Source organism: Abramis brama (genome assembly GCF_963993115.1).
Source record: "Abramis brama genome assembly, chromosome: 11".
NCBI classification, from domain to species: Eukaryota; Metazoa; Chordata; class Actinopteri; order Cypriniformes; family Leuciscidae; genus Abramis; species Abramis brama.
Genome location: NC_139973.1, coordinates 18,770,527 through 18,798,328, shown reverse-complemented (window position 1 = coordinate 18,798,328; position 27,802 = coordinate 18,770,527). Strand labels below are relative to the sequence as shown.

General features: G+C 37.6%; 1 protein-coding gene across 2 annotated transcripts in view; it reads left to right on the top strand.

The window, feature by feature from the left end:
* The window catches only part of farp2 (FERM, RhoGEF and pleckstrin domain protein 2), a 54,692-nt gene that overhangs the window by 5,899 nt on the left and 20,991 nt on the right, over positions 1-27,802 (top strand). For both annotated transcript variants that reach the window (XM_084128614.1, XM_084128615.1), the window contains exons 3-13: positions 17,242-17,346; positions 20,068-20,110; positions 20,199-20,277; positions 20,368-20,465; positions 21,581-21,695; positions 23,721-23,868; positions 24,109-24,204; positions 24,832-24,995; positions 26,073-26,141; positions 26,260-26,317; positions 26,437-26,647. In XM_084128614.1, the coding sequence (XP_083984740.1) occupies positions 17,242-17,346; positions 20,068-20,110; positions 20,199-20,277; positions 20,368-20,465; positions 21,581-21,695; positions 23,721-23,868; positions 24,109-24,204; positions 24,832-24,995; positions 26,073-26,141; positions 26,260-26,317; positions 26,437-26,647 (1,186 nt within the window). The remainder of the gene's footprint in view (positions 1-17,241; positions 17,347-20,067; positions 20,111-20,198; positions 20,278-20,367; positions 20,466-21,580; positions 21,696-23,720; positions 23,869-24,108; positions 24,205-24,831; positions 24,996-26,072; positions 26,142-26,259; positions 26,318-26,436; positions 26,648-27,802) is intronic.

Sequence of the window (27,802 nt, the reverse complement as noted above, 5' to 3'; positions counted from 1 at the left end):
TCTAATCCCTGTCTGTGAAACCAGGCCATATCGATAAACGGCTATGCATGAAGGTACTAATTGTTCAAAACTTTAAAGACCAATAAAGGGTATTAAAGCTGAAACGATAAATTAGAAAACTAGTCAGTCTCACTGACAGACTGTTTGTTTGGTAGATTAGTATTCGTCTGTTCTGATCCATCCTTAATTTAAACCTTAATTTCTTTAAACCTTAATAAATCCTTAATTTATTTTTTATGGTTTTAAACATAAATTGGCATGAAACTTGCAGCTGTTTGATTTTAGAAACTGGCAGGTCCATATAGTCTGAAATGATTTGTCATGAGGGCGTGTGCATATTGGGCACTAGTCTGTTTTTTTTTACTCTAACCTCATTCCCAGTTCACCCGGAAACCCACTGACCTGCTCTCCTCGTCTGTGAGCCGCTCCTCTGCATCACCAACTTGTAATTTGTGTTGCCATCTAAATGCTGAAGGCTTGCAGCAATCTCAGCCTCAGCATGTATTTATGGATATGGGTTTGTTCTCTCCTCCACAGCGTCTGCCCGAGTAATAATTTTCTCCAATTTAGAAATCAGGGAAAATGTATTTATGGACCTTTACTCCTTAGTTGGATGTAATCTTTAGCTTTCTTATTGGGCTTTGTAACCAATTTGTGAATATTTGGGCCTATTTGCCAGGTATAAATGAAACTCATTCGAGACTAATATTTGATCAAGGAAAATGGTCTAATTTGCGCTATATTGTCTCACCAGTGCTGACACTTTGCACGCTACAGTAGAAGTGTCCTTTATGGTGATGAGTCAATGAACTACACTTTATTTGTCTGAACTACAGTGTTTTTACTGGAAAAGTACAGCTATTAATTATATTAGTTACATGTTTAATTTAAACATACCTGTGACTATAACAATCAAATACAGATTGTGTAATGTTTCTTGTTTTTGGTGTTTTAAATCCTATTACAGTTCAAAAGTTTGGTGTTGGTAAGATTTTTTTACAATTTATTTTGCACACCAAGACTGCATTTATTTGATCCAGTAAAATAAAACAATATAAACAGTAATATTATGAAATATTAATACAATTTACAATAACTGTTTTCTATTTTAATATATTTTAGTGTATTCCTGTTATGGCAAAGCTGAATTTTCAGTAGTCATTACTCAGTGTCACATGATCCTCCAGATCATGGTGCTAAAAAAAAACACCATGTTTGTCTTCTTATTAATGTTGAAATCAGTTGTTCTGCTTAATGATTTTGTGGAACTGTGATACTTTTTAATGGATTATTTAATAAATAGAAAGTTTTAAAAACTGTTTATTTGAAATATAACTCTTTTGTAACATTTATGATGTCTTTTAAATCACTTTTAAACAATTTAATGCATCCTTGCTAAATAAAAGTATTACTTTTTACAAGTCTTGCTGACCCCAAACTTTTGAACGGTAATGTATGTGGTTATAGTAGTGTTAAAATGATCATAACCAATTATTATTAGATGGATTTCTGTTGAAATTAAAGTAGGATAGATAAGCTGTGTCTGAAATTACATTAGTTGTAGAGTATGCGAAGAAGAGCTGTTATTTAGATAGGGGCTGCAAATACATCCCGGGACATACTTCATCTGCCGTTATCCTTTGACCCGTCTGTTCTTTGATCTATGACGTACTTATAACAGCCACAAAAATAATTTACTTCCCTGTTGTTAAAGTACAATAACCACAAAGGAACAACTTTGTTGGTACCTGTAGCGCTTGCACTTGCTCTCTTTTAGTTTTTTACATTTTGAATTTCGTGGCTCTTCAGCTCCCATTGCAGAATGGGAAAGTAAAGTGTCCACTGGAATCTCTGGTTATTGTTTGCCTACTGTATCATGAATGCTGTATATTCTGAAATAATACCAAGTTGACGTATGTTTTTTGCATATTACATACTAGGGAGATGCGCATATTTGGACGCAGTTGATAGTCAATCACCCGTTTTGTCTAGTCTATTTTCGAGCTTACAGCTGATTGGTCTGTGTCGGTGGCAGTGCTTATCCTGAGATGATTTGTTGCCTTGATATGTCCAGTATAAACAGGCTTGAGACACTCTGACTGTCAGACGTCTGGCTCCCTGTGGGTTTTTGTTCATTAGGCCAATAGGAAGTGATGAGGAAGCCGCTACAACAGTCCAAACTTCCTGTTCCATCCACACCCATGGGACGACACAGGCCTCTGCTCTCTCTTCCAAATAATCACCCAAGCTGTCAGTCAAAGTCACGGACAGGCTTGTTGCCTTAATCTGTGTGTGTGTGTGTCTGTATTAGTTCTACACAGTGTTATTTTAGTATCAAATTCAATGAGATACTATGGGTATTTTTTTTAAATGTTTTTTTTTTACTTTCAGTTAAAGGATTTTTGTAATGTTGTGTATTTTTTTTTGTCATTTTTAGTTTAAAAAAAACAAAGTCTATATAGTTTAATAATTGTAATTTTAGTTTTGAGTTATTTTAGTACATCAAGTTATATGTATGTATGTGTATATGTATATATATAATATATAATATATATATTATATATATTATAATATATGAGACACACACACACACACACACACAACATTGACCTAAATTTGTAGTCATAACAAGGACTCCGGCAGCTGTGATGGTGTGGGCTTGTCTTAGAACATCGGTTTTTATCATTTAGTTCTCCATATGTTTTCTCAGCTCTTGAAACAAAGAGAGAACATGCACGCATACACATTTGCATGGAATTTGACCAGTGCACGCAGCACGCCATTCAAGCCCTACTGTGACCTTCTGAGGAATCTATTGGAGAGCTGGGGCTCTGCGGGGGGAACGGCAGAAATAGACAGCATTAAACGGAGACTGCAGAGAACTCTCGCACAACCCAGGGCCAGAGCATGCTGCATTTTAGGAGGTCCCCTGCTTTCAGTCCTGAAGAGAGGCAGAAGAGGGTGTGTGTGTGGTGGCATGTCACACTAGTTCTCTTACTGAGCTGACTCTGTGCCAGGACCAGGAACCTTGCCAAATACTCTCCAATGAGGGTCTGTTCACAGCTGCTTGCGGAGAGAGAGGGTAGAGAGCCCCCTTTATCTGCTCAATGACACTATGCAACAGATATAAATACACCTTAGCCATGTAATAATGTCCTCTTTGTCTGGACAAATACTTTTTATGCAACTCTACAAATTTATCGCCGGTCTGCGAGTTTTGGTGATGATGCATCAAAATGTTACATTTATACTTGCTACACTAACTTTTGGGTCAATGAGATTTTTTTTTTATTTTTTTTTATTTTTTTTTGTCCAGATCTGTTATTAAAGGGTAACTAAACCCCTGGTCAGAGCCTGACTCCACCCACTGGCAATATTTGAAAAATGCTAGAAAAGTGGGCAGAGCCCAGCGGAGATAGAGGGGAAGAACCGCGGGCGGGGCTGAGCCGGGGAGCGTGCACCTGAGACCCGCAGTGACGGATTAATTGACAGCTGCTGTCAGACTCTAAAATGGAGAGTGACTCAAAGGGTTGAAAGACGACGTAAAGTACATGCATCTGATGAGTTTCATCGAGTTGATGTCAATAGCGCGCGCTCTAGGCATATTCATATTTTGCCGCCATATGAAAAAATCCAGCAAAATGCGCCGGCGCGTTTGTCGACCCCAGAGGATTAACTTTAGCCTAGCCATAAATTGTGATTAAAATATATATGATCACTCACATCAAGACGCCGCTGCGGTGGTGGAGTCCATGCAGGAGGAGCAGCGTTTGGCACTGCGTCGCTTTTCAGCGCGAGCTGTGTGGAGAAGCCCATTTCCACCTCTATTGCGTTGGAGAAGCAATCCCACGTAAAATGCAGGTTGCACACTTGAGCTCTAGGCGGGAACTCACGGTCTTCCAGGCCAAGTGCATGCAACCACTGGCGCCTAATTTCCAAGTCTGCTGGAAAGCTATGCAGTCCAGCAGTGCTGTTGCAGTTGACCAGCAACCAGCAACACTACACCTACGTACCTTCCTGACCACTGTACTAAATACAGATAAATCTACGCTCACTTGAAGCTATCCTAACTGATGCAATACTATGCGTGGTAGCTCGTACCAAGGGCGTGGTGAGCTGGAACCTGCTTACGTCACACAGTACCGCTTACGTCACGCAGTACCGCAAACATCCAATAGGAAAATTCAACTGCAGTAGCCACCGTTCAACCTGAAGAGGGCAGCACTCAGACGTTTTTACACCATATATTGTAGAATTAAAACACTTTATACCCAAATGTCAAAAAAGTTACTTGAATCAATGAACAGAACTAATTCTTGAAATAAAATGAAAAGACCCATTCTACAGATCATTAACTAAAAAAAGTTGGTTTAGGGTTTAGTTACCCTTTAAAACCTACATTACAAACGCAATTCATGCATACACTATTTTGAATAAACCTCTTGAATGAATTAACATGTTTTTAGTGTCTGAATTTAAAATAATTTTGATATTTTTTGGGTGGCATTAAGTCAACTGTATCACTGTCCTGATATCAGATACCCCTTTTCCACCAAAAAAGAACTGGTTCGGAACTGGTGCTGGTTCAAAGTTGGTTCAACTTGCGAACCTTCTCAGAACCTGTTTGTTTTTCCACTGACTAGAGAGCCCAGCGAACGACGTCGTTACGTCACTGTGTACGTTGCCATACGTCTTAGCTTTCCCAACTTCAAGCATAACAATTACAATGTTGGACTACATCGTCTTTCTGCAAATGTTTCTCCTGGGTTTGCGATCCTATATTGGGGTCAGAAGAAGACGTTTAGAACACATTTGTGCTGCTCGTCTGGATTACTATAGACGGAGGTTACATTCGAGAAGAAGTTCGACAATAACCCCGCCCCCAGCCCCCGACGTAAGCATGACGTGGTAAAATAACGGTTCTAGTCCAGCAAAGAGTTGGTGCCACTTTGGAACCAATTTTCCTGGCTGAGAACCGGTTCTTTGGCTGTTGAAACACAAATAACTGGTTTGCGAGTAGGCACCGGCTCCGAACTGGCACCAGTAAAGCCCTGCATTTCAGCCTTTTTTACGCCCCTAGGGCCGGGCTTCGGGCCACTTTTCACGTCATAGTTCACATGCGGGCCGGGCCTCTGGCCTTTTTTGGGTTATCCTTCTTTTTATATTTTTAGACATTAATTAAAATAAATATGAGAAGTTGACGTTGACGATAGAAAAACAAACATAGAAAGACATTTAATAACCTCATAACTTTCATAATCTTATAATTACACTGACATATGATTGACATGACAGTTGCACGCACGCACACACACAGAAGGTTTCCCGTCAGCGGAACCAACGATTCACCTCATGTGCAAATAATGGAGAATATTAAGAGAAAAATCACGAGTGATAGAAGAGAGGACTGGGTTAAAATCTTCCACTGTGGATGCTATTCTTTTTCTCCACGATGCTCTGTAAGAGACACTTCTAACTTTTCGTTTGATTGGACTTTATTTTCGTTTAACTGTTGGAAACTACTGGAAAAAAGAATGGCCATGTTCTGTGGTGCATTTTTGAGGTAAGATAACCTGCAAGTTTGTTTTTGATTTATTTAATTTAATTTGTTTAGATTGACTATTGCTCATTTCGTTTGCGAGCGCTGTTGCGAGCAGCCTGAGCATGCCTCAGTATTTCAAAAAAATGTACTCACTGGTTTAATAAATAGGCCTAAACATTAAACTAACTGTCTGTGTGATATGCTTGAAGTGTTTTATATCTATGGATTTTATTGTAGCTAAATAAAGTATTAGCGTTGATTTGAGAGGCTAAATTGATCAAACATGTTTAACTCGCTGTTGGCTCGGCTTGCTTGGTCGTCTTTTTTTTTTTTTTTTTTTTAAATGATCCAAACATTTGTCTAAATTAACTTAATAAAGAAATGAAAAGAAAAGAAACATAACAAAACGGACATATTTTAATGGCAGTCTGCCGGTGTGAAAAAAAAAAAAAAACGGGCTCGGGTCGGACTCGGGCTGATAATTCTGATGAGCTGTCGGACACGGGTCGGGCTAGGGCCTGAGCGTCTCGGGCCAGGGCCGGGCTCGGGCCTAGATTTGAGGCCCGTGCAGGGCTCTAGGCACCAGCACTGCCTTGGTGGAAAAGGGGTAAGAGAGAATTGTTACACCTACATGTCTACTAACTGTCATTAGAGTGCTAGTAGAGTATTAGAAGACTGGTAGGGTTAGAATAAGTTGGTATAAATACGTACACACAAGTACTGGAATAAAGTTTATATTTTGGATATATACACTGATGAAGTGATCACAATAGAGTAAATCACCTTTTGAAAGTAAATTGACGCTTCAAATACCAATTATATTGTTACACCATTAAGTGGCGACAAGTGGCAATTAAAACTATTTGTTATTGAATCATTCAAGAGATACTTTCAAAAAGCTGTTTCATCCAGTAATGAAGCAAGTGAAGTCTTTATGTATTTGTCTTTTCAGAATCATGGGAAAATCATGATCTCTATTTTAAACAAAAATTGTGATTCTCAGTTTATTCAGTATCATGCAGCTCTACTTGATAGTTGAGTTGTTGTTTTTAGAATCATTCATTTTACAGTTTATGGGTGAATGGTGGTTACACTTTATTTTAAGGTGTCATTGTTACAGTGTAATTAAGTACTGAGTAGTAATAATTAACTACATGTACTTACTACAGGGTTTGGGTAGGATTAGGTGTTGGTTTAGGGTTAATTGCATGTAATTATGCATAATTTACTCTTATTACTACGGTAAGTACATGTAACATATGTAACAAGGACACTGTAAAACTGTGCCAAAATGGTATAAAGTTTTTTGAAACCAACATTTTAAACTCGATTTTAAAGGATTTTCCTTTTCTTTATTGTGCACACTTTTACCCTTTTATAATTTTCTTTGTGAATATTTGCAAGAACTTGTGATAAACATTACTGCATGATTTATGTAGGTTATAAAACTGATCTGTCCTGACTTTACACACTTGTAATTCAATCTTGGGCTTGCTCTCCATTGATGTTCAAGTAAAAATAGACACTAATTGCCGCATTGGATGTTTGAACTGGCTCAGGCCTTGAAAAAACAGCCTGTCTTTTAAAAGCTGAGAATGTCCAGTGGCCAGAAATGGTTTTTGATCCTACACAGACCTGGAAACAGTCACATTAAAATACATTTCCTGTTCTTCAATGGCTTTAATGGCATAACAGAACGTAAAACATGCCTTTCAAAAACGTTGGCTCCATGTGCCAACTTTAATCCTTATTGGCAAAATTCCTTCCTTATAATGTCTGTGTTTTTCTTTTTAATAAAACAATGTGTGTTGTGTAAGACTGTGCAGAGGCCGAAAGTAGACATTCCCTCTGTGTTTATGTAGACGTTGTACTCAGATTCTTCCTTTGTTAATGTTGGAGCCGTTTTTGAATGTGCTTTCAGACTCAAAACAACTGTAACTGACAATGAGGGAGCAGCAGTGACAGCAGGTAAATGGGCGGCTCTACAAAGAGAGGGTTAAATGGGATTGGTCAGTACTAGGCTCGGGGCTCCGCCCACACCTCAGCAAACACCTCAGGAACACTGGGCCTTTTTATTCAACCGGTAACAACAGAGGAAAGAAGCACTGGCATTCACTCCCTGCTTTGTGTTTGAGACCTGCAGAGCGATGAAAATGTGTGTGTTTTAATGAATACATATGAATGTGTTTGTGTGAGGCACAGATGAGTCTTTGTGGAGGGGTCAGTGCAGTGAGGGGGCTGCTTCGATCATTGGGAATGCGGAACAGTGGAGACAGGGGCTGGCTGATGGGATTTCGGAGGAGGGAGTGGAGCAGGACTTGTCCAGCATGAGCAAACAAGCTCATAAATAGTTCAGTTGACAGACTAAAGGAGTGAGTGGGAGGAATGGGGAGGTTGGGAGTTGGCATGTTGTGTGTATTGGGCAGATTATGTTGGTTTGGCATAACTAGTATTACAAGTAGTACAACCTTAGTCCAGCCTTTGGACAAGTCTTTAAACTTTAAAGACTTATTAGATGAGTTTTATTCTTTAGGGACTCTGGTTGTGAGTTTCTTTGTGTCAGACAATTTTAAAATCAGAATCCTCAAAAATAATGGCAAATGTCACTATTTATTTTGTAGTTGCTTGGAATTAACTATGATTCAGTTTTGTTGCTGTAATGTCTTTTTTTTTTTTTTTTTTTTACACCGAGTTCAGTTGAAAAATAGTTGCCTAAAGTATTGTTTAACAATACTGAGGTCAGTTGGCCTTTTTAGCTATATTTAGTAGTAATCAACAGATATAGATTTTTCAGTGTGTGATACCAATAACTAGAGGGCAAGATGGGTGTTAATTTGAGATGCGTGTTATATCAGGGATGCCAAAAGTTCCAATACTAAAAATGTTAAATTAAAGTGGAAGAATACTAGGGATCTACTGTATTTCAGTGCCATATCGGTTATTGGCTAAATTTTTTGGTCACATGACTTAAAGGGATAGTTCGCCCAAAAATGATATTTAAGCCATGATTTACTCACCCTAAAGCCGTTCGAGATGCATACATCAATCTTTTTTCAGACGAACACATTTTCAGTTATTTTAGAAAATGTCTTAGATCTTTCAGTGGTCTTTCAGTGGTTCTTTCGGATGGATTATTTTTGAGAAGGATGCATGTACATTTTCCGACTTGAATCAGCTGGACCCCATTGCTTCACATTATAACCACTGAAAGATCTAAGACATTTTCTAAAATAACTGAAAATGTGTTCGTCTGAAAAAAGATTGACGTATGCATCTCGAACGGCTTTAGGGTGAGTAAATCATGGCTTAAATATCATTTTTGGGCGAACTATCCCTTTAACTATGCCTTAAGTCCGAATTACTGCTTATTAATAGTTAGAAATGTAGTTGATAAGTTTAGGTGTTGGGTAGGATTGAGGGATGTAGAATATGGTCATGCAGAAAAAGGTATGAATATGTGCTTTATAAGTAGGGATGCACATAACTTTTTTGGTCTGGTTCTCAAGGGAGCACCTGGAGATGCTGCTTGGTACGTGGCACACGTATCCTATGATGGTTAAACTTGGCAGTTAATCCGCAAATCACATGCATGCCATTCTGTGGGGCCTGGTCCGTACGGATCACGGATCAACTGCGATCCGTTGCACCCCTAATAATTAATGAAAACACTTATCATCATGATTGCTATCTTACCAGAGATGGAGGAAAAATAAACGTGAAAGTAAAAGTTTACTAAAAAAGTAAACGTGTCCCTGTTCCCAAAAATGTTGGTACTCAAAAGCACCTCCCTTCACATTTTCTACTGCTCATCGTTTATTTTTTTACCATGCATGCGCACCTGCGTACAAGTTATGTGCACCCCTGTTTATAAGTACTAATAAACAGCCAATATCCTAGTTATATGCATGCTAATAAGCAACTAGTTATTGGCGATATTGGCTGTTTCATTTTGCATGCTTATTTCCTCTGTTTACATTTAGATTGCGTTTGCCGTCATCTAATACTCAGTATATGTTGAAGTTGTGTTTAAACGGAAGTAGCAACAAATATTTTCTTGATTATCAAAAAATCATCTCTAAAAAATACCAGTATTTCTACACAAAAAAAATAATTAATTATCATTACTTAAAGGTTGTATCAGCAAGAAATCGCTGATACAACCTTTAATGTAACTGAAGAAAGTTTTTACACAGTAAAAAAAATATATATATTCAAATTAAATCCGTTTAGTTGGGGCAACAAAACAACATTTTCTTATGTTTGTCCTCCTCCTACCTAAACTCCTAAATGTTCAACATAACTGAACATTAAACTCTAACATTTCAATCCTTTTACTAAAAACATAAAATAGCACTTAATCCATAAATTTACTCTCCTAATGCTGTCAAAGCCTGCTGGGAACTAGAGATCCCCTGCCCAGTTATTTGTCAAAAATAAATCATGTAGTTTTAACACAATTGAAATTAAAGGTACACTGTGTAGTTTAAAGGGTTAGTTCACCCAAAAATGAAAATTCTGTCAGTAATTACTCACCCTCATGTTGTTCCAACCCGTAAGACCTTCGTTCATCTTCGGAACACAAATTAAGATGTTTTTGATTAAATCTGAGAGCTGGATCACTCCTCCATAGGCTTCTAAGGGATTGAAACTTGCCGGCCCAGAAAAGTTATTAAAGACATCGTTAAAATAGTTTATCAAGCGACGAAAATACTTTTTGTGCGCAACCCCCCCCCCCCCCCAAAAAACGACTTTATTCCACTATTCATTTCCTTCTCTGTGGGCCTCGAGTGAGTTCACGTAGTGTAACAGCGCAGCGCTTCTGTGTTGTACGTCACACGTAGGCTCATTATTGGCCGAAGCTGGTCATGTGTGTGATGCGTGTGACGTACAACACAGAAGCGCTGCGCTGTTTTACTACGTGAACTCACTCGAGGCCCACAGAGAAGGAAATGAATAGTGGAATAAAGTGATCCAGCTCTCAGATTTAATCAAAAATATCTTAATTTGTGTTCTGAAGATGAATGAAGGTCTTACGGGGTTGGAACAACATGAGGGTGAGTAATTACTGACAGAATTTTCATTTTTGGGTGCACTATCCCTTTAAGTATTTTATTACCTAAAATCAGTGTCTTTATTCATAAATATGTCCTCATTGGTGTAAAATGACCTCTGCCAATGATCTGACTTATCCCCGTAAGCGAAGAATTTCTTATCTTTATTTACATGGGATGGGTAAGTCCATGGAGGCTTCCATGTCGTTCCACCATCTTGAAAAACTATAATAGCAGAGAGGGACAAAAAGCATTAGCCTACCTCAATGCGTTTCCACAATGCGTTTTCGTTCAGAGCCAGCGTCACGTGACTGAAACCAACTGAAACGGAGATCAGTGAGATCTTGTCACTGCCCCGGCAAATTTGAAAGGCTGGACTGCACGGTACTTCATAATGCAAGATCATATTTATGCCGAGCCACAGGAGAAGGAATCCTCATCGCCAAAAAAGCAAAAAAATGAGGAATTTAAGGTTCAAAATTGTTACTTTAGCTCATTTGAATTAATTAAACTGAACAAAAGCACAAAAAAAAATATTTTGTTGAGTGCAGTACAACAGTATTTTCGAACACATGCATGTGTATTTGTGCACTCATTCTGTTACAGTATTGCATTATAGCATTTTTACACTGGTATTTCTTCTGACTACTTTTTTTGGTATTTATGGAAACCCTGTTTGAAAGCAGATACATTTTAATTATAATGATTGAGATGTACACACACATGCTGAAATTAGACAAACATTTACATAAATTAAATGCTTCTGCTAATCAGCTATGGGGTCTATGCCGATAATCTCAAAATAGTCCTTTTTTTTTTTTTTTTTTTTGATTATCAAAAATGTATTGTTGCTTTATCTGGTTGTTTTATCTTATCATAGCAACAGTGGCAAAACAGCTTTCTAATAGTAAGTCACAAGATGCATGATCTACCACATCAGTACAGTCAGCTCTAGGAAGCCTCGCACACACTCACTCATTTGTTCTGCTTAACGTCCTCCATACGATGCAATTAGTGGAACAAATTAGTGACTGCTTTGAGAGAGCTGGCAATGAGGAAAATCCTAGAGGCCAGCATCTCTTGATTGCTTCAAGCCCCCGCCACCCCCAACTCAGATGACAACTTTTCTCATCTCTCACTCTGATGTAATTTAAGGGTGTTGAAGCGTGACAGATTTGGCTTTTCATTGGTTTGGCCCTGTTGGCGGCCGTCACTGACTTTGACCTTAAGTCGGGATTTGCTCAAGCACAGATCAAGTTCACTACAGAGCCTTTCCAAAGAGAGATATGTTATGGTACTATGTAATAGAGATGGTTCAGAATAAATTCCATGTGCATTTTTGTTTCGGTGTAAACTTGTGTGTGGTCACCTGTGCATGTGCGAGTGATCTGAGCACATAAAAACAAAGGTCCACGAACTAGTGCTTATGTTATTGCGTAATTTAGAACTTCTTTATAGAAAAACGACAGAAATATGCTTTTAAAGGTCACAATTCATCCCAGCACATGCAAGAATAATGTCCAATCAATTTTACAATGTTAGTGGCCATTCATACAAAACGCAGGCCAGTTAAGCGGTAAAAAAAGAGCAAGGTCTAGAGACTTTTTTTTTTTTTCAAATCGAGCGCAGCATTTTTAGAATGCTTTGTCATGCACGAAACGCTGCAAAAGACGCAAGCACAACAGTCAAACATGTCCGTCTAGCACTTATCTACATTGAAAATCAATGTAAAAGTAACACAGTTGAATGGAAAAAATGCATTCCATGTGAACCGGACCTTACAAGAATATTTTACTGAAAATTAAGGTGGGGCTTAGCGATGGGCCAATAGTGCTGCCCTAGTGAAAACTGTGGTTAAAAAAAAGAGAGAGAGAATGCTTAGCGTAAAAACTCTTGGGAACTCATCTAAACATGAGATATTTGATTAGATTTGACTAAAACCCATTACACCTACAACTAGATAATGTGTTACTTTGTGCTGTGCATGTTGAATGAGTACTATTCCTGTTGAACTGCACTCTGGGAGTTTGGTTCATAAGGCTGGCTTTAGCGAGCTATTTAACCATCTGGGTGACGCAGCACACTGGAGCAGTTGGTCAGTAATGCCAGGTACATTAAAACCCTACTCTGATCCTTATTAACTCCCATTTAAGTGCTGACAAACTCTTTATGTCCAGCTGTCCGCCCGAAATGCTAGCCACTGGTGGTGGTCACATGTCTCTTGCAGGAGCCAGTTGGTTTGATGCATACAATAAGGAATCAAATGTATCATTTGTGTATTATTTGAATGAAATCTCCCTGCTCTGTTTATTTTAAGGGTCAGATTCCTGAAACATTTAGTTGATGCCTGTAACAGCGAGTGTATTGAGTGAGGGAGTGTTTTAATCTTTGCACTTAAATAAGCCCATGGTCAAGAACTTGAGAGTAGGGTTAGCTACAATTACTTTTTTGTTCTTGGCATGTATGCTCTTACCACAGTGACGAAAGTCAGGAAAATGTAGCCGTCTGCGGCACATTTCCTGAGAACTTTACCCTTTTACTTCATTCAGATAAATATTGAACTAAATAGGTAATCTAATACAGTCATGTGCTGGCTGTTACATTCATAATATCATTTGGCTGGGCCTGCTTCATTTTTCTTTTTGCTTGGTGTGATTTGAGTTGATTCATATGATCAACATTCCACAAATTGTAAGTGGATTTCAGTGAAAGTAATGTTATTTTAGTTTAAAGTCATCATAACAATAAATGTCACCTTTTCTATTTTGTAAATGCATGTTATAGATCTTATTGTGAAAGATTAATCGGTTTCATTTTACAAAATAATAGGTTTGATTTTGTATTTAAATTTAAATCGGCAAAATAACACACAGACACACATTATAACCTTAACATCCATGTCTTTGACATTGAACAATACATTATACAACATGTATTACACAACAATAGCCTCATAGCCTAAATAGCCTAAAGTCATATAACATTTCACAGGTCTTCAACAGTTAAAATAGTAATGGATCATTACTCGCATCACTTAGATCTTCACTCAACCCGTTAAAAATAGTTTATAATAGATTAAGACAAATTTCATGTAGTTTGTTTGCTGTCTTTTCCCCCTCCCATATATTCTCCTTGGTCGTGGTCATGGTTTGCTGATTTGCATTAAGGAAACCAAGTGTGCCCTGACAACGGCCAAGGAAACAATTATATTATTCTGTATATGGTTATTGCGTGCTCGAGTACTTTGGCTTCCGACAGCGCTAACTAGTGGTTGTAGTCGACTACCTGACTAGTCCATGCAAGCCCTAGTCCCAGCCCTGCCTTTACATTTGGATGTACCTCACGATATGAAAAAAAAGTCGTTATTGCGAATCAGATGTTGCTTCACACCACTCTGACTGATTGAACAATTCATCAAAATAACTATTGAGAACATTTATTTGCTTGTCATTCAGACAGAAATGCTTGTTTGTCCTGTATGTGTCCTGTATGTTTGTGTATTATCTGTCATTTATTTGTCACATTGTATTCATTCAATATGATTTATTTTGCTGTGAGCCTGTGGTGCTGAAGATTCAGCAGCCGTGCAACAATAAACACCTGTAATTCATTCATGTAACTGCCATGCATTTACTTAAAGTTAATGATTTACGGCGTTTCTTATTATCTGGTGTCAAGGTATGGCTGGAATTGTTGCAACATAGCAAACGCTGCTACCTGTGTGAGAAAGAGATGCCTCCTGCTGAGATCTCAACATGTCCCAACACAGCACTCAAACGCATGATCACAGATTCTGTACAGACAGACTAAATGGGAAAAGCGTACATGTTACTGTTAGTTTTGATTCAGCAGTTGCCAATGTAGTCTGACAAATTGGCTTGGTGAATACGAGAATGATTCCCCAGACTGTGAACATCTGCTGCTCAGTAATCCCAGCCACTGTTGACCCATAAACCCGCCCGACTGACGCTACAACCGTAACAAGGAAACTCCTGCTCGCTGGATAGCGTCTATGTGCTTAGAGGGTTCAGCAGGCACTGCTCTGTGACACATGGAAAATATGCTACGGGTGGTATTTCCTTGTTGGAGTTAACACCCCCTAGTTGATCCATAGCTTAGATTTGTTATGCTGTACTTCTAATGGGCTTTTAGTTTAGGGTGCTTGAGGAAGCTGCAGAAAAGAGACTTAATCCAATTATTGCTGAAGTATGTGAACTGACAGTCTGTAGAATTCTCTTCCAAGCATAAGACACACCTCACACATGGGAACGTCGAAAATGCGTTCAGAAGACCAGTACTGTTTCATTTATTTTTTATAGCAGTGTGAGTGATTGTACACCAAAGTCCCTCAATTGGCAACCATTTTTTCTTTGTAGATCATCCACCTTTTGCAGTGCAGAAGCTACTTTTTTTTTGAACGTGCAAGACTTCTGATTCATGAGCCGCTATAGGTAAATAACTCTTAAGGATAACAAAGTGCAGTAAATAATAAATCTATTTGTGATATAAACCATTGTGTTCAGGATTATGATTATCAAATAAAATAATCAGATAACAAATACCAGTTTGCAATATCAAGCAACATAACAGACAGAATGTTTTTGGACTGGTAAAATAACTGAAAGCAAAGGACTCTAGTCAAATGAAGCAAGTAACTCTTACACTATTATTCAAAAGAGTGAACTGTTACTCAAAAAGTTGTATTCTAATATATTTTAAAATGTAAATGTCACATGATCATTCAGAAATCCTTAATATGCTGATTTGGTTCTCAGAAACATTTCTTTTTATTTTCATGAATTTTGTGGAAAGTGTCATACTTTTTTTCTGGATTGTTTGAATAGAAAGTACAAAGAACAGCATTTATTTCTTATCAGAAATCTTTATATCATTGTAAATGTCTTTACTGTCTTTACCTTGCTTATTGCATCTACTTTAATGGGAAAAGGCACAACTGATTGCCTTTCAATAATATATTTTAGGGCTGGGAAAAAATATTGATTTTCAAATTAAAATTTTCCAATGAATGACCCTGATATCAGTTCCGCACCAAGGTAGAAGAAATCATATTTTTACCAAAGTTGTTTTTAGGGAATAAAGAAATACAACACAACCAGTGTAGCCTGATTCCCGAAATGAATGATATAAGAATGATATATGTTTTAAAATAAGAATAACCATTTCTAACCATATAATTAATAGCATTGATAGATAGACAGTAGGTTTCTTTCTTTTATGTGCATGTAAAATTATAAATGCCATTTATAACTGAAATATACCCAAATAAACTTGATCCTTAATCTGTATTAAATTGAGAGCTTATGAATCAGAATTAGATCTGGAAATCTATATTAAAACCCAGCCCTGATGTATTTCATTCAATTTCTTCAGATCAAATAAACGCTATTAAAAACTATTTTCCAGGCCGGTCCAGCTAATTTGTGCATTTAACACACAAGCAATGTTTCCATCAAAAAAGCATTTGTTTTATTTGTTGATTCTTCCAATCCATTCACAGCTTCCGTATCAAGTATTATGATTTCTTATTCATTTCTCTTTTAGTGGTCCATCTCCTCTTTACTTCACTGTGCATGTTGATGCCGGTTTTGGCAGAGTTTAGAGGAAGCCATTTGGAAGGTGCTTACCTGCCCTGCTTGGCACAGAGAGTACATTCTTTACTTAAGAAACTGTATTAAAGAATCAGTCAAGTTTAGAAGGTACCACAGAACTCAAGGGTAACAATCTGGCCAGCCCAATTCGGGCTGTTTTTATGGTCTTTAAAAATACATTTCACATTACAAACAGCTGTCTGCTGTATAATTTTCCCAAAAAAGTCACAGGCTTGAATGGCAAAACCCAAGCAGTGTGTTCTGGGTACATAGTAATTAGTCGTTCATTTTGTAATGACAAACCCTTGAGTCTGTTTACAGGGAAACCCCTTTTCCCTTTAAGCAGGTTTAACTGCCTTTGTGCTCTGAAATGTCCTCAGATGTTCTCCTAGCCTTTCACAGCTATATGTTTACATCAGACAGTCCAGCTGATCTCAGAGACTGAATGTGTTTTGGCCTTGCGTCTGGTTTAGGCCTGGCTGCATGCTGTGGAGAATTTCTCAGATAGCCCACAGATATTTCCCACTGACACCCATTAGCCTCAAATATCCAGCGAATTCATAGCAGACACAGCTGCTTTTCCACAGAAACATTTTACCCCTCATAACCCCATAAAAAGACCATTATTTGGAATGAACTATAACATCATACTTGGAAGAAGTTATACTTGATGTGATTATTTGATCTCATTGCAGTTATATGCAATATATTTTCTAAAATAATTTAGTATTTAAAAAAGTATTCTTGTCATCTGACTTCTGTGCAAAATGTATTATCATATATTTAACGGAAATCATTCATTTATTGTATGATTCTAATTTTGAGCAAACTAATGATGTATGTGTTTTAAGTGGTGAACAAAATGGACAATTGTATATGCATGTGTGTGTATATATATATATATATATATATATATATATATATATATATATATATATATATATATATATATGTATATATATGTGTGTATGTATGTATATGTTTGTCATATATAATGTATATTAATTGAATGGCTTGTTTTCCCTTCTTTTTCTTGTAGTCAAAAGCAGATGGGCAAGCTCTTTTCTCTGAGGTGTTCAGACGGATCAATCTCATTGAGAGCGATTACTTTGGTCTGGAGTTCCAGAACCTGCATATGAACTGGGTAAGTGGCCACTTGACAAACAGTCCCCCTGCTCACACAAAGACGGGATTGTGAACGGCCCGCTCCTCTGAAAACCCGGCTAAGCTCTTAAAAGACGAGGAGGTGTATTATGTTATTTGTGCTGCCTTTCTCTGGGCCCCAGAGGTTTGCTGTTCCCTTTAAACCAGCCTGATACAGACACTCAAACTTAAAGAACACAAGCTTTATATTTTATAGCATATCTATAAATGGGCATCATTAAAATAATACATTTATACAGAATTACTTCACACTGGAAGACTTTAGTTGATCAAACAGTTCTGTGTGCTGTGCCAGACAAAATTTGATGTATTTAAAGGATTACGTGATCCAGAAACAAAACGTTAAAGCTGAAGTGTGTAATTTTTCAATTTTAAAATACTTACCCTTGCTTAATAAGGAGATAAAATAAGTAATCAGGTAGGTTGATTCAGCTTAGCCAGTGGTGTGAGTTAGGGATGGGACTTTTTTTTTTTGACCAGTGACGGATGAGAGGAGGGTTCAGAATACCAGTTTGAAAACGGTGGTTATTTTTTACATTTTGCTTGTGTTTGATGTCAAGCCTCAAAATTAATTACATAGTCAATATATATTTAATTTTCTGGCAAATTGTTTGTGGTTGTGTGCTTTTCAAAGGAAAGTTATTTTATAAGCCAGTGAAGAAAGTTATTTTTTTTTCATAATGAATAAGCTTAAAGGGATAGTCCACCCAAAAAAATTATATTGTCATCACTTACTGTCATTCCAAACTTTCTTTTTTCTATGGAACCCAAAAGAAGATATTTTGAAGAATGTTGGTGATAGGGATGGGACGGTTACCGGTTTCACTATAAACCACGATAAAATGTACTGACGGTTAGTATTATCGTTTAAAATTTAATTATCATTAATCATTAATGTTTGATTATCGCGATTTTAATAACTCACTGTAAATCCTGTCCAGCCAGCAATAGTCTGACGCAGGCGCAGCGCGCAATGTTGTTTTTTTTTTTTATTCGAGAAGGAATGCCGGAAGGCAGTGACTGTCCTCGGGAGATTTTTTTCAGCCTTTTAAGAGGACCAAATCTGAGGTGTGGTCATATTTTGGCTTTTACAAAAGTCCTGAGTGAAACTTAATCGAGCATGGTCTCCCTGTCTGCAGAGCTTGCACAAAAAAAGTCGCTACAATGGGGGGAAACACTTCAAATCTGCCTAGTCATCTTGTGTGACCATCACCCACTGTTTATAGCGAACCTTGCGTTAACTTTGACCTCAATACCAAAACTACGTCTGGGAAATAATTGGGCACAAAATGTTGTTTTGAGTTGAAATATTTGATCTTACTCACTTGAAATAAACATGAAGCTTCCGCAAAGAAAAGTTCGCAGCAAGTGGCTTTGAGCCAAAGACGAACAAACAAGTTCAAACAAGACTATTGAGAGTGACATTTAAGGGATAATAATGTTCATTCATCATTGTACACTTATTACACCGATTTTTTTTCTTTCTTTTTTTACCACATAATTACGGGGACATATTGAATTGAGATTAATGTTTTAAATCTTACCTGTTTATAAATCCATTTTGTACAGCGTACAAAACAATCGTCCAGACAAGATGATCACAACAATATTATCAAACTCTGTAAACAATAAATCAGCTCTGATTTAACTCTCAACTTTTGGTTACTATAATCGTGATATGAAATTTTCATACCGTCCCATCCCTAGTTGGTGACTAAGTTTTGGTTCCAATTGTATTCCATTGTATGAACAAAAAAATATAATGGAAGTCAAAAGGAACTGAAACGTTTTGGTTACCAACGTTCTTCAAAATATATTTTGTGTTCAGCAGAATAAAGAAAGGTTTGAAATGACATGAGTAAATGATATAATTTTGGGTTGACTAATCCTTTGTGTTATGTAAGTGTATGTCTTTTTTTGTTTTGTTTTTTGCTGGTTTCTTTTGGATTGGTTCATTGCTTAGAACTGTTTATTAAAAAATATTTATAAAATCACTATGGAGAAAATAAATGGGAAAAGTTAGCAGTTTAGTTATTGTCATAATTCATCTTTTTCGTTTTGGTTTCTTTATTATTGACGCAATAAAAAAAATAAAAACCTTTGTCAACAAACTTTTCATAAGTAATTCTGATATAAACACTGTAGACGGTCTGTTGGCCATCTGTTTTTGAGTTTGCCACGCCAGCTTATTTGGAGAGGTTAGAATCAGGTGTGGAATGTGTGTATAGGGTTGTTGTGATGATTCCGCAAAAGTTGAGAGGTCAGCGGAGTGGAAGGAGCTGGAGGTGGAGTGAGAAAAGGTACATTCTTGCCACAATCAACTCCAGATGTGCTGTGAGGAGCAGTGTGTCTACAAACTCTACAGACACATACAATTAAAACTGATCATCCACATCTATGCAAGATCCCAAAACTGGCAAGCACAGAGTTTTGAATTAAAAGAGTGCATATCCCGGGGCATTTGAATAGGAGAAGATAATAACTTTCCATAAATCTCTGAAATATGTTTTTGGTGTGGTCACCATCTCAAGATCTCATCTGTGGCCTCTGTGACCATGATGTTCTTCAGTTTTAGTGCTTGCTTCAAAGACCAAAAACAGATGTAGTTTGAAAGAGTGAGAGATTATTTGTATTATTTATTGCTTAGAGTTTATAAGCTGAAATGCCAGTCTTATTACTTTGGACTGTTTTATTTCTACAGGTTTGGCTGGATCCCACCAAGCTCATAATGAAACAAGTGAGACGTAAGTACACCTTCTGCTTTGTGTTGCGTTTAGAGATCAGAGGATCTTGGGGTCTTTGAACCTGTGTGTTTGTGCTTACCATCCACAGGGCCGATGAACACACTCTTTCGGCTGTCAGTGAAGTTCTTTCCTCCAGATCCCGGTCAGCTTCAGGAGGAGTTTTCTAGGTGGGATGTTTAGAAATCACCATCCTTTAATACTTTATATACTGACAAGCTGAACAGTTCTTGTAATTATATGCCTTTTTTTTTTTCCAGGTACTTGTTTTCTCTGCAAATCAAGAGGGATCTAATAGATGGTCGACTGAACTGTTCAGAAAACACTGCCGCCTTGCTTGCCTCTCATTTGGTGCAATGTATGTAATTTGAGATCAGTTAGTTTCCTCACCCAAGTCCTTCATAATGTTTTAAATCTGTTGTGTTTCACTAATTATGTTACATTCCATGTTATGTCACTCTGCTTTATAATGTCAGTCATTGACATGATTATTTCCCCCCATTTTTTTCAAAAATGCATTACAAATGGAATGCATAAATTCATTGACTTGAATGTGTATTTATGAATAGGGGTGCATAAAGTAGAAAATGACAACGTTCAGAAACGTGCAGGGGGAAAACATAAAACAGACATGCTGTCATAGAGATGAGGATCAGCAGAGCCTCATGACTGTATGTCAAGGTCAATAAGTCTTTTGAAATGTCAAACAATTAGAATTTTTATACATTGCTATTTCAGGTAGTAAAATGTCTTATGGTACAACCCCCCCAAAATGTAATATTTACACTATCGTTCCAAAGTTTGGGGTTGGTAAGATGTTTTTGGAAAGTCTCTTGTGCTCTCCAAGGCTGCATTTATTTGATTAAAAATATAGTTATACTTGGAAATATTATTAGTTTAATTTTCAGCAGCAATTATTCCAGTCTTCAGTGCATTGGTGCTTAGATAGCATTTCTTATTATTATCCATGTTTAAAACAGTTGTGCTGCTTAATATTTTTGTGGATATATTTTTTCAGAATTCTTTGAATAGAAAGTTCAAAAGAATGGCATTTTTTAAATAGAAATATTTTGTAACATAAATGTCTTTAATGTCCCTTTTAATTAAGTTAATGCATCCTTGTTAAATACAGGTTTTAAGTTCCTTTAAAAAACATAGTAACTCTTGAACGGTAGTGTATGTATTATAATTTCATGATATTTGTGAAAATTAACTTTTTACATTGTGAACGTAATTAAAAACTTTTTTGAATTTATTACTTTTTACACCAGATTACATTTTTAGAGTCATTAAATTTAAAAGCTGGAAATGTTGTTAAAGTTTTTCAAAACCATATGAAACCAACATGAATGTAAACAGTACGTTTTTAAGAACTTGCCACAACTAGAAGTTTAAAACTAGATCCTTTTTTTTCTCTTGGACGCTCTTATTTGTCTTTTAACATTTACTTTTCTCTTCCCCCCCCCCACGCAGCTGAGATCGGTGACTATGATGACATGGCAGACAGGGAGTTTTTGAAGATGAATAAAGTGCTGCCATATCAGGAACGTGTGCAAGAAAAGATCATGGAGCTCCACCGCAGACACACGTAAGACATTTATTGTTTTGGCCTGAAGGTGTAGGTTTGCACATTGTTCCTCTTAAATTTATCTTAGACTGTCAAGCTTTGCGTTTGTAACTTCACTGAGCTGACTGCTGGGAATCAGTTGAGAAAAGTTATGGCACAAAAGTAATTTTATCTTTGACATGTCCAGTTTAGTTGGAAGCATTTGTGTGGAATGAGACGCCATTTGTTTCAAGTGGAACATCTAACTGAACTTTCAATACAAACTCCCTTGGATATCTTGAATGACAGTGTGTTTCCATTTGGTGCTGAGTTTATTTGGTTTATCTGATAGTGAGTAAGTGATTGTTGTGTGTGGCAGTTTAAGAGATTTAGAGGCAGTTAAAGGTGGACTGCAGATTCTCTGCTTGAACTTTAGAAAGACACTATTTTAAGAGCTTACAGACACTATTAGATAATATAATAAAGGACACGTATCTGCTTAAAACTATGTGGCATGTGTGCTATTACTTTTATAAGCAATCACACTTATTGAATTAAAAAAAAAAATTTGGCCAAAAAATGGCCTGACAATTTGTGTAAATGTACATAAAACAAGAGATTTGAGGTAATATGAAAACAAAATATGAAGGTTTTTTTTGTAAGATCTCAGGCATATGAGTCCTGTGTTTTTGGCTCTTTGTAATGATGCATTTCCAGTGGGTTTAATCTGAGGCTTTGGGTGTGAGAGAAGTATTGCAGGTCGGCTATGTGAGGCTGTAGTTGTAATCCAGTGGCTCAAGGCTTTTTATTAGCCATACGGCCACAAGGGAAGGGGAGGGGCTTAAGCAGATTGAACAGCTTAAAGGATGAGCAAAATTGCAAAATGATCTGGCACTGCTCTAACATTTGCCCAGGATTAGCCAGAACGCTATACAACATTAATGGAATATATCTGGCCATCCCCCAAACTTTGCTTAGAAATGGGAGGATATAAGATTTGTGAGATTTAGATAAAAGGTGTGTTTATATACAGGTGAATATATAAGGTAGTGAGGTATACACTGCCATTTGGGGTCAGTAAGGTTTTAGGCTATATAAATATATGAGTAATGATTGCTGGAAATTCAGCTTTGCCATCATACAGGAATAAACTACATTTTAAAAATGTATTAAAATAGAACACTTTTATTTAAAATTTTAATTTTTTCACAATTTTGCTGCATTTTCAGTCAAATAATTGCAGCCTTAATGAGCATGATTTTTTTTCTCCAAAATATAAGGTAATATAGTACAATACAATACAATACAATATTGCAGCGACCCTACAGAGGATAAGCAGTTTGGATGGTTAACAATATATTAAGAATTCAGAAACCCTCGTTATTAGCAATACAGGTGGCCGTTTAGTAAACTGCAGCCAGCAACTTATTGCTTGTGCTCATACACATAATGCTCAAGAGACTGAACGTGATTTAATGCCCCAATATACTCACAGTGGAGTTATTTTTCCTTCTTTGCTTAGAAGTAAAAAGAATTTGGAAATACTGTTGCAACAATAAACTGTTCACAAGCATCCAGATGCCGTCCAGGCAGCTGAGAGCGAAGTTTAGATTAATATTTAATTATGTGCTGTGCGCTTTTATCAATAACAAAATAAACGCACAATTACAGTACAGTACAGAATGACTCTTTTAGCATTATCCTGAACATTGTATTAGCATTCATTTCATGTGTCATTGAACGTAAAAGGGGATCTCGGGAGCGCGCGTAACCGTTACATCCTTTGGATTATCCTGGCGAAACCAGTCCGAATCCTTCAGATAAAAATCATTCTACAGGCTTTCATAGACCACGGGAAGGTCTCATTTTTAAGTGTCGTTACAAGCTGTTCACACATTGGCAATACAAAAATATAAAAGTTAATGTAAAGTGGGTATAGAGGATATTTTGTCTTATTAATTTTCAAAGTTATAAAACCTATAAAATGTTATTCTAGTCAACAAATGATGCTTTACCCAATTTTTTTTTGCTGTGGTAACGTGTTTCACTTTGCACCCTCGCCTGTAGGGGGCAGACCCCAGCAGAATCGGATTTCCAGGTCCTGGAGATTGCACGTAAACTGGAGATGTATGGGGTACGCTTTCATCCCGCTGCTGACCGAGAAGGCACCAAGATCAACCTGGCTGTAGCACACATGGGCCTGCAGGTCTTTCAGGTACATGTACAACTTTAACGTCTTAGTGAATATAATTGCTTCCTTAGAGCTCTAAAAATTATTATTATTATTAGTCCAAAATTATTTTAGTCTAGTCCAAATATTGGTGCATTTTTAGTGCGTTGTTATTTAGTACAATAATATAGAATTCATCTGAAATGTAATCACAGGTGTGTGTATATATGCATGTATTTGTTTTATATCTATTTTATTATAAATATTTATCTTTTTATTTTTCAGGGCCACACCAAAATTAACACCTTCAACTGGTCCAAGATTCGGAAGCTGAGCTTCAAGAGGAAACGATTTCTAATTAAACTGCACCCAGAAGTCCATGTAGGTATCACGTTTATAATATTATATATATTGTTATATATAATATTATTATATGTACATTTACAAACATGTAGTAGACACTACCTCAAAGAAAAAGGGACGGAGTAAGTCTAACATGACAAGGAAACAATTTCATATGAGAAAAGACTCAGTCAGAATGACAGTACATGCATATGTTTTATACTTAAATGTTATAATGTGTCTTGTTATATTTATATGTGTGTACTGGAAGCTTAAATACCAAAGTAAATTCTTGGCAATAAAGCACACTTGGCAATAAAGCTCTTTCTGATTCTGACTCACTAAAAGACACAATTTTGGAAAAATACAAAGCAGTGAAATCAGTCTAAAAACTCCTGGGACATACAGAATCAACAGAGACTTGACACATAATAAGACGTAGAAGTAATGTTTTCGAGCTCTGGAGTTTAGTTGGATGAGGCCATCTTATACATCTTATGTAAACATTTTAAATGTATTCCAAGTGACGTTTGTTATTCTGTCTGGATCACTTTCATGGGTTGCTAAGAATTAAGACCACATGTTTCCTCATGTTGCCTTTCATCTGAGATGGAAGTTCTTAAGATCAATCTTTTCTCAGTGACTGATCAACATTTCGTTCCACAGGGTCCTCATCAGGATACGCTGGAATTTCTCATGGGCAGTCGAGATCAGTGCAAGATCTTCTGGAAGAACTGTGTGGAACATCACTCGTTTTTCCGTCTGTTAGACCAGCCTCTGCCCAAATCCAAAGCCGTCTTCTTCAGCAGAGGATCCTCCTTCAGATACAGGTACACACATGTGCTATTGGGTGTGCAATATACTTTTTAACATAAAACATCATGATCGAGTATTACTTCGATTGTGATTATGCCAGTGTTTCTGGCACTGCTGCTTATGGCCCATTCACACCAAGGATGAACGATAAAAACATTGACAGCCAATCAGAGTCCATCCTGTTTTCAGAGCTCGAGCATTTAAAGCGGCAGGTGACAAAACTGCATCATGCTTAGAATGAACAGAATAATATTGTGCGCTGGTGTGGACGCTAATAGTGTTATCATTATAGTCATCGTCCTTGCGGTGAACAGGCAGTAGGAGTTTCTAACAAAACAAAAACATACAGCCCAACCAATGTAGTCCAATTCATATGAGCTGATTTTAATAAATTGTTCAAAATGACTTATGGAGATACTAGTTCAATCTGTTTGAAGAAACCTTCACTGAGTGAACTCACTAACATCTGCCTCACTTACTGAACAGGCACTGCAAGTTACTTGCATAAGTCACTTAAAAGGTTTTCATCATTTCATGGAAGGCTATCCATATCATTTAAACAATCTTTTAAATAATAAGTTGTTTCTTTGCATTGTTTTGTTGACTGTTCAAAAAAATAAATGCATCTAAAGTGACAGTAAATAAATTTAATGTTTTAATTCTGTTATTTTGAACTTTCTTTTCATTAAAGAATCCTTACAAATATATGATCATGGTTTCCACAAAAAAAATTATCCGTACAGTTTTCCACATGGATAATAATAATAATAATAATAATAATAAGAAATGTTTCTGAAAATTCAGCTTTGCCATCACAGGACTAAATTACATTTTGAAATGGAATAGACTTAGAAATAGAAAATAGTTAAAATAGAAAAAAAGTATTTTTAAATTTTATATTTCACATTATAACTGTTTTTACTATATTTTACTGTATTTTTTTTTTTTCAAATAAATGCAGCCTTGGTGAGCATAAGAGCATTTTTTAAGAATATTGTGAATATAAATTGTGGCTTTTACTGCCTACTCCTACTTATAGGTAATAGAATGTTTGACTTGGTTTGTTAAAATGCATTGTGTATATGTAACAGTGGGAGGACGCAGAAACAGCTTGTTGAGTATGTGAGGGACAGTGGGTTGAGAAGAACTCCTTACCAAAGGTAAAGTCTCACCTGAAACCTGTTTTATACTGTATATTGGACCGTTTTTCGTAAGCCATTTTGTTGTGGTGCTTCTCTCTCTGTTATCTGCTTTGCACTGATTATGCTGTTTCTACAGGAGGAACAGTAAGATTCGCATGTCGACACGTTCCCTGGCTTCCGATGTGCTCAAACAGGTCAGTAGAGCCTAAGATCAGGGACACATCCAAACTCATGACAACCAATACCACTATGAAGAACAAAAACAACTCACTTTGTTTTCATCCACTCTCTTTACCTTACCCATCCATTTCAGAATCTGTCTTTTAACGACAGTCTAAGGGTTCCAGTGTGTCCTTCCTCTGTCACCGCCTCCTTCCACTCCCTGCATGCCCCCAGCTTACCCATGCGGACAGAGACCCCGAACCAGCCTCTGAATCTCCAACAGATGCAGCAGCCTCCAAGAGCCCCCAGCCCAACTCAGCAGGACTCCATCCAGAACTCCCAATCCACCTACGCCTTCCCAGGTGCCACTCATATCCAGGCAGCAGGAGACTGCGGCCCCTCGTTTGTGTGTGTAGAGAGTAGTTCCTCTAGTGCACGGCCCTCCCAAAATGGCAATGAGGATAGCGAGGGAGTAGGGGTGGGTGGTGTAAACGTTGGGGCGAAAAAGGGTTTCTTCACACCTGAAGCGTTTGAGGCAGAGTTAATGCGCGTCCAACAGATGTCGTACCAGATCCCAAGTGCCTGCAATCAGCTGCATGTTAGCGAAGAGTATATAGATGATGATCCAGCTGAAATCTCGTTTTACGCTGGTGGTGCGGAAGCCTACTGTTATGGGTTTGACGAAGAAGGTGCTGAGAGATTTGAATACGGCGATAGAATCTCCGTGCCGCCCGCTACATACGGTCTCGGTCTCGAGGACCTTAACGGCAACGCTAACGTATTCTCAGAGAGTGCCTTCGGCCGATCCGAGACCAGTTCCCTGGTTAACAACCGCTCCGAGTGTAGCTCGCTGGATAACCTTCCTATAGGTTCTGCCGGCGACTCGCTCTCGCTCGGCTTTGGAGGACCCGACTCTTCATCCTCCTTGCGTCTGCCTGGTTCCGAGAACCTTTCTGAGGCCAGTTCGATGGTTAACTTCCCTGCGTATTCGGTGCGTTCGGAAGACAGTTCGGCCATGCAGTTTAATGATCTGGTGGAGCAGCTGGAGCAGCTCAGCTATCCGCCCACAGCCACAGAGGGCTCGGCTGACGGCAGCTCCGATTCCGACTCCGACTGGGGGTCGGATGGAGGTCTGCCTCCAGATCATAACCTCTTCTTCAGCAACCCACTAGTGAGTGAGGCAGATTTAGACAGCTTCTTGCTGGAATGCCAAAATCTCAGGGCTCTAAGCATTGGGGAGACCCCGCCAGGCCCCACCCATCTTAAAATGTAGCGTGACCCCCATTAAACGGCAACAGTATTGGTGGTTTTTAATACAGAACATGACCAAGCACTTAATTCTCCACCTCATCCTGATATAATCAGTTCTTATAGTTTTGGCACTTCCTGTTAGCGCTTCAATCTACCCCTTTTTTTCTCACGTGGCTTTCCAGTGTACTTCCTCTCTCTCTCTCTCTATCTACTTCTCTTTGGTGTTAATTCATTCTTTTTTTTTTTATTGTTTTTGAATCATGTGC